General features: G+C 44.1%; 1 protein-coding gene across 5 annotated transcripts in view; it reads left to right on the top strand.

Annotated features, from left to right (window-relative positions):
• The first annotated feature begins 6108 nt into the window (after window positions 1-6108).
• The window catches only part of MLLT10 (MLLT10 histone lysine methyltransferase DOT1L cofactor), a 114020-nt gene continuing 108227 nt past the window's right edge, over window positions 6109-11901 (top strand). Inside the window, exons 1-3 of one of the 5 annotated variants that reach the window (XM_085227286.1) lie at window positions 6109-6758; window positions 7293-7461; window positions 10998-11077. In XM_085227286.1, the coding sequence (XP_085083412.1) occupies window positions 6720-6758; window positions 7293-7461; window positions 10998-11077 (288 nt within the window). In that variant the 5' untranslated portion in view covers window positions 6109-6719. Of the gene's footprint in view, window positions 6759-7292; window positions 7462-10997; window positions 11078-11901 lie in introns of those variants that run through there. The other 4 variants (XM_085227284.1, XM_085227285.1, XM_085227287.1 and 1 more) reach the window with 4 other exon arrangements.

The raw sequence follows: 11901 nt of genomic DNA, 5'->3' as shown, positions 1-11901 counted from the left end.
AAAAAAATGTTTTCTAGGAAAAGCGTTTGTCTCTTTTTTTTTTTTTTTTAATTTTCTTTCTTTCTTCCCCCTAAAAATAATTAGGAATTAAATAGTTTGGTATGCCGTTCCGACCAGAACTTTCTCATGTGTTGGCATGGAGCAGAGCTCCCTGAGCCGATGCTGAGGCGGTTTCCAACAAGTGCCCTGCTCTGCTGCGGGAGATATGTGCCCCGCACGTTGGTTCGTGAAGAGCATTGATACGGAAAGGGCTCTTTTAGCGAGGGGGGAATGGTTTCTAGAGAGCGCGATTTTGGTAAAGATGCCCTTTCTAGGAGAACGGTGATCATTTTTAGCGAGTTAGTTCACAGTGTGTGGCAATACATTTGGAAGGATTACAGTTGGTGTTGTCGACCTATTTTTTTTTTTTTAACGTATTATCACCAAATTAAGACTTTGCAAGCTTGTGAGTCAGGAGTAAAAGAAGTTAAAGGATGATATTAATGGATATCACCGTTGAAAATAATTCAGCAGTGACTTCCCCCACCCCCGGGAAGTTGCCTGCTCGCGGGCATTGTCTGAGATAGCAGCTCCAGACTCCTCTTTCGCTCTTTGTGAGCTCCGCTCCTTTGTGGGACTCCTCCAAATCAAAGCCCGCTGTAGTTCAGATGGGAAAATGCGTTTCTGTTACTGGGAAGTTGAGGAGGCTGGAAATATTTAATAGGAAAACCACACCACGGGAGCATCTAAAAGCAATAACTTTAAAATTGAGGGAAAAAAGCTTTTATTTGTTCTGTTTTACCTCTCCTGCTGAGTGTTCCGGAGATGCGTTTACTGTTAATTGCTGTTTGGCGATTTTCAAAAGGTAACTGCAAATTTAGAAAGCGTCATTCAGAAAGACATTTAATGCTCTCGTATTTACTGAAAGAATATATCACTATTTAAAGGCCGTGTGATGGAAAGGGAAGATGGGGGAAAAAAAAAAATACAGGGAGAGACTGCATGATGCCATTCTTTGTTGCTCTTTATTTTGTATTTGTGTGGAACGTGTTGATGTATTTCACGTAGGAATTTTTATTATTATTATTTTTTGGAAAGGAGCATCATTGTTACATTTAATGGAGAAATAACACGGTATAAAACAGATCCACGTCCCCCACTCTGCAGTGCCCACGTAAGAGTGACAAACCGCGGGCCGAGGCTTGCACCCTCCGTCCTCCAGCAATGTGAGGCTTCCCAGATCCCAGTGTGGCCATGCCAGCATTTTGCACTTAGGCAGATCCTCATGGTCACAATCTACATAGATATATTTCTTCCATGTACATATGTGGGGAATTGAAATTAGATGGTAACCAGTGGGAACGGAGCTCTCTGATCGAAAGACCTTTTTTTTTTTTTTTTTTTTATTGCATTTGGCAACCTCTTTTCTTTCAGAGACACAATACAATTAATTAACATATTCTGGGGCGTGTTTTTGCGATTGGGAAGTGGTGGCCCCTTGTTGAGAAGAAAACACTTTAAATAAAAAAGTAACATTGTTGTGTCCAAATGGAACTGGGAAAAGCAGAGCGGTACTGCTGATGCAGCCCATGGATGCGGTTGATTTACTCCAATTTGCTTTAGTATATACCAAACCAGCTTATCCTTTCCCACGCCCACATTAGATATGTGTTTTCTTTATACAAATCCACCTAAAAAAGGTCTGTATTTAAGATATTTGATGGGAAATTCAGTACGTCATTTCTCGTACATGGCAGATAGCAGAGATACGATTCCTAAATTGAAATCAAATACACGTGAGCAGTGACATGATACAGTATCACTCTGTTCATCGTAACACCACAAACATGAGAAAAGGTTGTTAATTTATATGGAATGTTAATTTGGCAAATCCCACGCTGAGGTATGCCTGTGCAGAAAAAGTAATCAGAGGCTTGGTTTTGGCATGATGCTGTGTAAATGTATTTAGTAAAAATCCAATCAATTAATACCTACCTTCCCCAAATCCAAACTTTGCAGTGATGTACGCTTAAAAGAAAAGCCCGATATTATGTTTAAGTTACATACAACCTAAATTCCAGAGTTTACTAACGCAGTTTTTCAGGACTTAGCATGACATTAATATTCAATATGGTTTGATGGAAGTTTATTTCAGGTTCTTTTGTATCGTACTGTAATTATCATTGCTTTGACTTGACTCACATAAAAATGTGGTTAACGTTTAAATGTCTTTTTAATGTAGAGAATTATAAATTAACTGTCACATCTAAATCTTTTAGCTTCTATCACTTAGGGAATGTTAAGTCTTTCACAAAGAAATAATCACTGCGCTTAAAAACATCCCGTGTAGGATCCTTTCCTTTAGAATTTTGGTTTGAGATGGTTCATTCAAAGAAAATCCCTTGTTTGGTGTTTACTGTAAACCTCGGTCGGAAATTAACATTTAAATGCCAACATAAGTAACAGAGGCAGTACTTGAAAACCACCACCCTTACCCATGGCTGCTAGCTAAGTGGAATTTACTAAAGTCTCCAAAGGTGATAATGCAATTAAAACCAAGAAAATTAATACATTAGTTGGTGGAATTCTTCCCCCTTCCATTCCACTCTGACGAATTGCAAAATTTGTCATTCCATTCACACAAAAGAAAATAGCACGAGATGTGGAGGGGCGCAGTGTCCAGGAGATGCGCCAGCGTGACCCCTGGTGCTGCTACCTGTACCTGTGTCACGTGTGCCCGTGGTGAAGTCACTGCATCTGAAGTGTTAGAACGTTCTAATTATTCAGCATCTTTCATTTGGGTGGGTGTTAAACACAGATTTGACCATTATATTAAAGAATAGAAAGGAAAAGAAAACTTTACTTTCTTGGTATAATTTAAGAGGAAGCACATACAGATGCACTAATGCTTCACCGTGGGTTGTGGACGTGCCTTATCCATCCTAACTGAACATGGGCAGGAATAATTTGTTGGATCCGAGGCGGACTGCTATTTAGGACGCGCTACGTGCAAAGGTCAGCACGCGGGAGTCGCATTCTGCTTTGTGTAGGGTGACCATTTTGCTGCTGCCTTCCCAGAAATGGAGCAAGTACCCACGATTAGGATGTATTTCCACGAAGACTGTTAATGATTTAAACCCGCAGAAACAAAAGGCAGACGAGCATCAATCTATTTTAAAGAGATAAACAGGGGAAGTTTATTGTACATATTGAGAATCTCCGAGTTATTGCAATTTTCCTGGTCTCGGTTGCATCCGCTCACTGTGTAGAGTGTGTCCTTTTGTACAGAGGTAAAGATCAAAGATTTCCCAACAAAGTCGCAAGTTGAAAATGGACTAAAAATGGCGATGAGAAATTTGCTTTAAAGAATTAGCTGTAAAGTGAGTTTTCCCACTCAGCAATTCCAACTCCGATGTCAGTTGATGTTTTCTAATACAGCACACATTTTATGTAAAACCTCTGCTTTTTCTCTTATCCGTGGAGGACTCCTCTGATGCTTACATCCAACCAATAATGTGCCTCTGTAAAGGAAAGACTTTTGCTTGTTCAGTGCTTTGTTTTATTCACTGAAGTTACAGTGATTGTATACTTTGTAGAGAAAAAGCAGTGAAATTTAAAGCAAGTATGCAGATCCCAGCATTGTTGTTGGAAGTGATGAATGGCTAGTAAAAATTTAAGGTGAATACCTCTTTATTTTTGCTAACGAAGCTGAAGTGCCACACAGCACTGTATGCTAACATTTTTGTGAGGAATCCCTTCAACTTTAAAAATGCTTTACATGTGGGCAGTATAATTTTTATTGACTTATGCATTAATTCTACTCAAAAATATCTAAAAAAATGTGAATATGTATCACCCCGTTGTATGTTTGTTATAACCAAACTTGTCTGGCTGTTAGATTCTGGAGGTTTCTTTTAAGAGAACTGGCTTTTCTCCTCGCATTTAGATTAACAATGAAATTATTCATTCTTACCCCCTGAATTATATTCCTCTCTAATTATTTTAATCTCTTATATATCACTATAAGAAGGACAGGCTTCTTTTTTCAAACAGAAAATTGGCCTTCTGTGTCATGTCAGTGCTTATTAAATACTACAATCATAAGAACACATACACTACAAGATTTTACCTTCTGATTCCGTAGCTGTTACGGGCTTAGCGGTGGCAGAATTTATTTAGTGGTAATGCATTTCTTTTTCTATTTTGCATTTCAAAGGTCTCTTCTAAACAATTGTCTTACAGAACTATCCAGAGGTTATCTAAATTTCCCCATCAAATATTACGCAGCACCATAAGCTGGGAGTTATGGAGTTTCTTTCCGTTCATTTACATTTTCTCTGTAGAAAGAACTGATCAGAAAGCCACAAAAAAATACAACAAATCCTTTATGAAATGGTTCAGTGTATTCGGTTTGACTGAATTTGGACTAAAGCAAAGTTTCAAGCTGTTCACTGCTAAGCTGGTGTTAAACACTCTGAGTAAAATATTTTTATTTGAAAACAATGCAGCGGGCTTCTCATGGACGTATTCTTGATTCCTCGGTGCGGCTTTAATCAAGTTGTTGCAAAGCAATTAATTTTTTGCTTTAGTGATGCATTTTTATAAAGCCAGAAATTGGGTTTCAGAATCACTAACATCAAAAAAGCCAAAGCCCCAAACCCAGCGCTACCGGCAGCTGCACGCGTTGCTGTTCAAAGAGGAAGTTGCAGGAAAACCGTCTCAATTAATTAAAAAAAAAAAAAAAAAAAAAGCAGTGATAAAAATGTACAACTGTTTGTTGCAATACAAGCTTTACTGTATGTATACATTCGTCCAACAAATTAAAATATACTTAATATGTTTTCCTTTCAAAAGGATATTTATTTTAATTTACCTGTCAGGGAAATAAAGGACAGATTTGCTGCTGTACCGTGATTTTTTTTTTCCTTGTCAGGGTTAACAGAATCATTGGGAATGCTTTTTAAATTAGATGTCATTTTCTTGACACGAACGAGGAAGGGCCAGGAGGGTGCATCTACCTTCAAATCATTTGCCTTTTTTTAAAGCAGTGGGATCTATTGGCTGCTTTATTTCCTCGCAGAGTAATTGCTCACACCTGCAATTTTCAGCATTTTTTTTTTATGGGCCTTAAAAGTAATAAAAATAGCGTTGTATGTTTTATCATACAAATAGTTCCGAGTTCAAATGTGTGTTGTTCCCCACGAAGATAGGGCGGTTTTGTGCAGGGTCTTTTTTGGAGAGCACTAACTGCGTTATTTTATGCAAACTGAAACATTCCACATCCCGATATCCTCCCTCCATTATTATTATTTTTTTTTTTGTCCAGTGTGTTAAAAATGCCTAAACTCATGGGTATGGGAGCAAGCATTTCCAGAGAAATGCTATAGCGTGTCCCAAATGGCCGTGCTAATTGCGTTGGGCTGGGCCTTCACGGAGGAAGCTGCCTCCATCACTCCCCTTGCCTTTGCCCTCCATTCTGCCTCTATTTATCTAATTTCACTTAAAACTTTCAGGGAGAGAAAAGAGCTTGACCCGAGCTGTCCTGCCTGCACTGCGGCTCTGGGGGTGGAGCTGGGCACATCCCTACCCAGATCCCTTCTTCCTGCTCCCATACACGTTAGTTAACAACGCATAAAACACATATATATGTATGGGCCCAGGTAGCCAGGCGTCCGGGAATGCACGCAACTCAGCAGTGATTTGCTCAGATACCGTATCGACTGAGCTGGCCCTGCAAAACTGTCACAAAAAGCACCCGGTCACCATGCAAATTCGACATGTCTGCCTTTTAGCATGGCAAGGAAGATAAAGCAGTGAGGGTTCCTGGCCCAACACAAATACAGAAACAAAATAAATATATAGCAGCCCTGAGGCGGGTGAGGGACGACCAGGCAGGGCTGCGTGCATTTCTGTGCTCCCGAGCCCTGCCAGGAGCACCGTACCTGCTTGCAGCGGGGCACCGTGCAGCTCGGGGCCGTCCTCAGCGCGGGCTGCCTCTGCTCAACCAGCTTTGCGATTTTTTTTTAAAGGTTAATTTTTAATTTTGTTTTAAATACAAGAATTTAACTTAAAATAATAAAAAATACCCCCATCCCTCCGAATAAATAAAAACATTTTAAAAAACAATGCCACCTCGCTCCAAATCAATAAATCCCACCCAACCTCCCGGAGGGAACGGGCACCTCCGAGTGCGGCGGGACAACCGCGTGCGAGCCCGCGCCTCCCGGCGCCCTCCCGCTCCCACCTCCCGCCTCGCTGCAGCAGAGCGGCGCGGAGCCGCCGGCGCCTCCGTTCCGTGGCCTCACGGAGCGGACAGCGGAACGGCGCGAGGGCGGCGGGAGCGCGCGACTCCCGCGTGCGCAGCGAGCGAGAGGACGGAGGCAGAGCCGTACGAGTTGGCGGCGGTAACGAACGAGCCCCGCGGCCGCGTCGCGAACGAACGGGACGGTAAAAGTCGCGGGGCGGGAGGAGGGAGCGGCGGGGGCGACTCCGTCAGTCCCCTGAAGGGGGCACGAGCGGCGACATGGCGGTGGGAGCGGGGCGCATGTCTGCCACCTCCCCGCCCCCGCGCCGCGAGGGGAGGGGGGCAGCGCGGCGCCCGGCCAGCGCTCGCCTGGGCTACGCGGGGAGGCGGCTCGGCGCGGCGCGGCCCGGCCCGCCAGCAGCCCCGGCAGCGGGCCGCGGCGCGGGGAGCGCGGGGCCGGGGCCCGCCCGGCGGCGGCAGCGGCGGCGGCGGCGGCATGGCGCGCCCGGCGGAGGCGGAGTGGCAGCGCGCCGAGGTGGGTGCGGGGCCGCGCGGCCGGGCCGGGCCCTCGCTCAGGTGGCGGCCGGGCGAGGCGAAGCGAGGGGCGGGCGGGCCCGGCGGCGGGGCCCCGCGCGCTCGCGCACGCTCTCTCGGCGCGGCGGTCGGAGCCGAGGTGGGGGGGCGCGCGCTCGGCCGCCGCGCACGTTCCCTGGGCGGCTCCGAACCATCGCGAGGAGGCCCGGGCCCGGGCCTTCCCCGCGGGGGCGCGCAGTGCGCTTGCGCGCGGCCCGCTCTGCCCGCCGCCCGCTGCGCGCCGCCCCGCTCCGCCGGCCGCCGCCGGGCCGCCCCGCGCTGACTGACGCACCCGGCCGCCGGGTCGGGCGGGGGGGGGGGGGGGCGAGGAGCGGCGCTCGGCCCACGGCCATGGGCCCGAAATCGTCGCCGTGGCGGCGGTGGTGGCGGCGGCGGCGGCTGAGTGACTGAGGGCGGACGGCGGCGGGGACGGACAGGCGGGGGCGAAGCGCGTGTGTGCGTGTGCGGCGCTGACGGCGGTGTGTTTAACCCTTAGATGGTCTCTAGCGAGCCGCTGCTGCTGCCGGTGTCACTGGAGGGCGAGTTCTCCACTAGCATGAAGGAGATGATCGGCGGCTGCTGCGTGTGCTCCGACGAGAGGGGCTGGGCCGAGAACCCGCTCGTTTACTGCGACGGGCACGGCTGCAATGTCGCAGTGCATCAAGGTGAGTGGGCGGGGGGCCCGCGCCCTCCTCTCGGGCTCCCTGCCCTCTGGGCCCGTGTCCGTGCCCCTGGCCGCCCCCCGCCCCCAGCGGCCCTTCGTGGCACCACAGCCGTTTCCCTGCCTGCAGGCCCGCATGCTGGCTGATCTGACCTGGCCTGTCATCCCGCGCCTCACCGTCTGTCTGTGTGTCTGTCTTTTCCCTCACGTGAGACTTCCTACGCTGTGACTTCCTGTGTTGCGACTGGTAGAGACAAGGAGCTGTGCTTCCAGTTTTCCGTCCCTTCTCCTTCCCTTCGGACCTCACAGTACTTGTGCTTCCCTGTCCTTTGCACCCTGCTGACAGCCTCACCTATTGCAATCCGAGGAAAACTCCTGTCTTTTTTATTATCTTTTCTTTTTTTTCTTCCCCCAGAGTTCTGTCCTGGCTTCTGGCCTGGCAGTTGTTGCTTTGTTTCATTCTTCCTCTTCTCAATTCCTGTTGTCTCTGCCTTGCCCAAGTTAGATAAACTGTCAGCCAGTAGCTGAGGAGTCTTTGGGACTGGGAGGCGGCAGTGTGTAGGGACAGCTCAGCTGTCATGTGATTTCTGCCCCTGCCTGCCTTTCCTTGAATGTCGTTTGGCTGAGGTTGCCTGGTAGGCAGGGAGGCTTCCTGTCGTGGTTGTGCAGCAGGAGGATGCCGGTCGCAGCGGCTGATACAGGATTTGTTTGGATTAGTGAGACCGGTTGGTGGTTTCCAGCTCAGCGCAGGAGCTTGCATGTTCTGTGTTTCATTTTTTGTCAGCGGGCTGACCCTTCTTGTGATTACAGAGAGACTGAGTTCTGCTGCTTATGTTGTAAGAAAGGCAGTTACAATCACTTTTGCTTTATGCGTAACAGAACTAAGGAATAAAATTGTAGTTTCTCATTATAAACTCCCAAGCAGTCACGTGAACTCCATGGTGTTGGTTCTCTGACTCCTTCTAGGTGGTAAATAAATGGGAGGAGAGGTAACATTCTCAATCCAGTTTACTAGTCTGAATGCCTGATGTGTGTGAAAATACTATTAGCACGTCTCTAATGCTTAGTCTTAAAATAAGATGACATAGTAGCTGTTTGTTGCATGTATATGTTCTTAAATAGCAGTGTTAATTTACGGAGACGTGCAGAAGAAATCAGTTGCTGGAGTTCAGGCAGAGAGGAGCTGACAGCATCTGTGAAATCAGCCAAGATTTGAATTAGTTTTGTGTTGTTTTAAGAGCTGAATAAAGTTAACTGGTAAGTTAACTGCTTTTGTGGAACCTCAGGATCATGAAAAAGAACACCAGAACATGAATAGTTTAAGAAGTCATATCTAAACCACCTACTACTATTGTATTATGTTTAGTATCTTCCTTTAGATTTAGAGTCTCACTGATGGTTTCAGTGAGCAGATCTGATGATAGCGGCTGGGTGCTGCCAGTGCTCACTGAGCTGAAAAGGTAACAAGAAAGGTCTGGTTTAGGAAGTATTCCTAATGAGGGGGAGAATTAAGTAAGTTGGGTGCAGAATATTGCACTTCTTTAAGTTCAGGTCCATATCTGAATTTGAATACGGAAGGAAGCATGCAAAGTCCTGCTTCTAAATCCAGGTGCTGTTTTAGAGATAATAAGAAAGGGAGAACTGTAAGTTTTGATGTATTGTATTGGTAATGTTTTCTGTTTTTAATTTGACATGTTGTGTGAAGATGGTAGAAGAAACATGTTGATTCTAAATTTTCTTTTTGTAGTTTTTCTGCAGTAAAAGCAGTGATTGTCAAGGTAAAAGCTGGTGCTCCTCATTTGAAAATCAGATATAAGAATTCCCAATGAGATATTCTTAACTGCATTTTAAAGTTACTGTAGTTAGTTTTAATTAGTTCGGAGAAGTCACCTTTGCCAGCATTAAGCCATTGGCAAGTTGGGAATACGAAATTCCTCAGTGTGTTTTCCTTTGCGCAGTAGTAGGAGAATAAACCAAAGGAAGACGAGAAACTCAAGAAATAATATCACAGTGTGTCAGAGCATAAAGCAGTGGTGGAATTCTGTTAGGCTCTGGAGGTACTTTTACATTCGTACCAAGTACTTCAGCTTTGGTCTTTGCCCAGCTTGTGTTGCCTTTGGGTTTCATTGGCAGCCCCATCTCTGAGTTGTGTTCTGCAGTTAGTTTCTTACTCTGCACTGCGTTCTGGTAATTTAAATGTGTGATTGCATGTTTGAAGTCTCCCACTGAATTTATAGAAGAATTCAGAATCCCCCTCTCCTGTCGGTAGCTAATACAAATGCAACTAAAACGAGATGTTTTCCTCATGTTAAAAAACTTTCTTGTACAGGGTTATCAGGTAGTTTGGTCTGTCAGTGCTTGGATAATGTATTTGAAAATCTGACAACTGATCTTAATATGACTAAGTGTATGCACAGAATAGGAAGTAGTTTCATTAACACTTCTTTGTAGAAGGAAAGGTGCCTTGTGGAAGGAAAGCTGTTACATACTGTTGCTGCATTAGTTTGCTGTTGTTACAGGCTAGCACAAAACCAACAGTGTTTTTGGATATATGGTAGAAGATAGCAATACGATCTCAACTTTCCTCATTAATCTATTAATATGTGATCCCCCGGATTTTTAAAAATTTAAATAAAATATCCTTACTGGCTATTGAGGCATTAAAAACACAAGTTCAGAGTCATGATTATGTTTTTTGAGAAACATTTTTGGCTTTATGGGCTGTTACTAGTCATTACAACCATGCAGATAGAAGAATGTAAGTGCTATGAGCAAATTGTGATACCATCATTCCATCAGGAGTTCTCAACGTTTTTTGATCTGTGCATTTGGACATAAACGGTACTGCCAAGTTGCTAAACTCTTTTTCTGTTGAATTTCTTATCAACGTACTATAAAAATATTGATGGTAGTCTGGCAGAGAAATGTGCACATCTCCAAGCAGCCTTTTCCTAAGGGTTTATGTTGTAGCCTGCTTACAGTTACAGCGTTAGTCGTAATGCTCAGATTGGTTTGGATTTAAAGCTTCATGTGAATTTTCAGGGCAAAAAAGCCAACTTTTTCTCATTGTTAAGTTCACAATGAATTTTTTACCTAAAATGGATTGTGTTATTCATAAAGTGTAAGAAAACATGGTTGTAACTGAGCGTATGAATGTGTTATGGCCATCTCAAACCTTGTCAGTCACTTTCAGTTTTCTGTTATGAAAAATCTGTACTACAAATGAACGCTTATTATTGTAAGGTATGTCACCCGTTTTGCTGGTAAATAAATAGCAAAACATACTGCATATAAAATGTATTGCTGCTTTTGAATTGTTACATTACTTAAAAACTAATTGAACCAAGCATTTTTTTCATAAGTTGAAGTGGAAGGTAGTTGTTCTTGATGTCTGGTACCATTGTGGTAGAACTTCATGTGCGGTGCATAGGTGTGAATTTGGGTCGTTAATGTGAGATGTATGAATTTCACAAAAAAGCATAGTGTTATGCTGTAGAAATACTGCAAATTTGCTGACATATTGTATCTTGTTCAAAACAGCTTGCTATGGAATTGTTCAAGTACCCACTGGACCTTGGTTCTGCAGAAAGTGTGAATCTCAGGAAAGAGCGGCCAGAGTGGTAGGTGCTTTGTTATATGTTGCTACTTACAGTGATGGTGTGGGCATTGTCTGCTGAGGTACCTCAGTGGCAGTAGAAAATAGCTCTGTTTTCTGTCATAATTCTATCTAGATGCCATTCAGAAAGACTTTTTTATAAAGCAATCTCTAATTGGTCATTCTTTTTTTCTTTAAACAGCTGTTTGTGTGGTTATTTTCTTCTTATCTGTGGTGGGGGTCTTGTATATATTTATCTGCTTAATACTTTTATGGTTATTGTTCTAAATTTCAGAATCTAGTGTTTACTTTGAATTGGCTTTTGTCATACAATACTTCTAAATAAAGAAATGTGTTCTTCTGTCCTCTTATTTATTAACGGTAAGTATTGAGGACTCAGGTAAACCTTCTGAGCAAAAAAAGCCAACCAAGAAATAGTTACAACCCACTTTTTTTTGTGATTACATGCAATTCTTTTCTGTTTTTTACTTGTATGTTATTAACTCAAGCTGTGTGATGTCAGACATTTTTAGTAAGAGAGAATCATGCTTATCACTACTTCTAGTTTGTTTTCCAGCAAAAGCTAAAATGAGGATGTTTTGAAAGACGAAGTTGGTTTTTTTGCCTCTTAAAAATAAATTCTTTGTATAAAAATCACGGGATAGTTCAGTGCCTTGGGTCATTGTGAACTAATTTTAGTTTTCAAAGCTAAAGACAAACAATGAGTGTAAAACTGAATTTTTAGTTACATCAGTGGCTGGCAGGATGTTTACATGAACTGCTTGCTGTATTGTATTTTCTTTTCTAATATAGTGTACTATTAAAATGTTAGGAAGACTTCCCAGGGTG

The sequence above is a fragment of the Meleagris gallopavo genome, chromosome 6 (assembly GCF_905368555.1).
Source record: "Meleagris gallopavo chromosome 6, MGAL_WU_HG_1.1, whole genome shotgun sequence".
Classification (NCBI taxonomy): Eukaryota; Metazoa; Chordata; class Aves; order Galliformes; family Phasianidae; genus Meleagris; species Meleagris gallopavo.
This window is presented reverse-complemented; position numbering and strand designations above follow the sequence as displayed.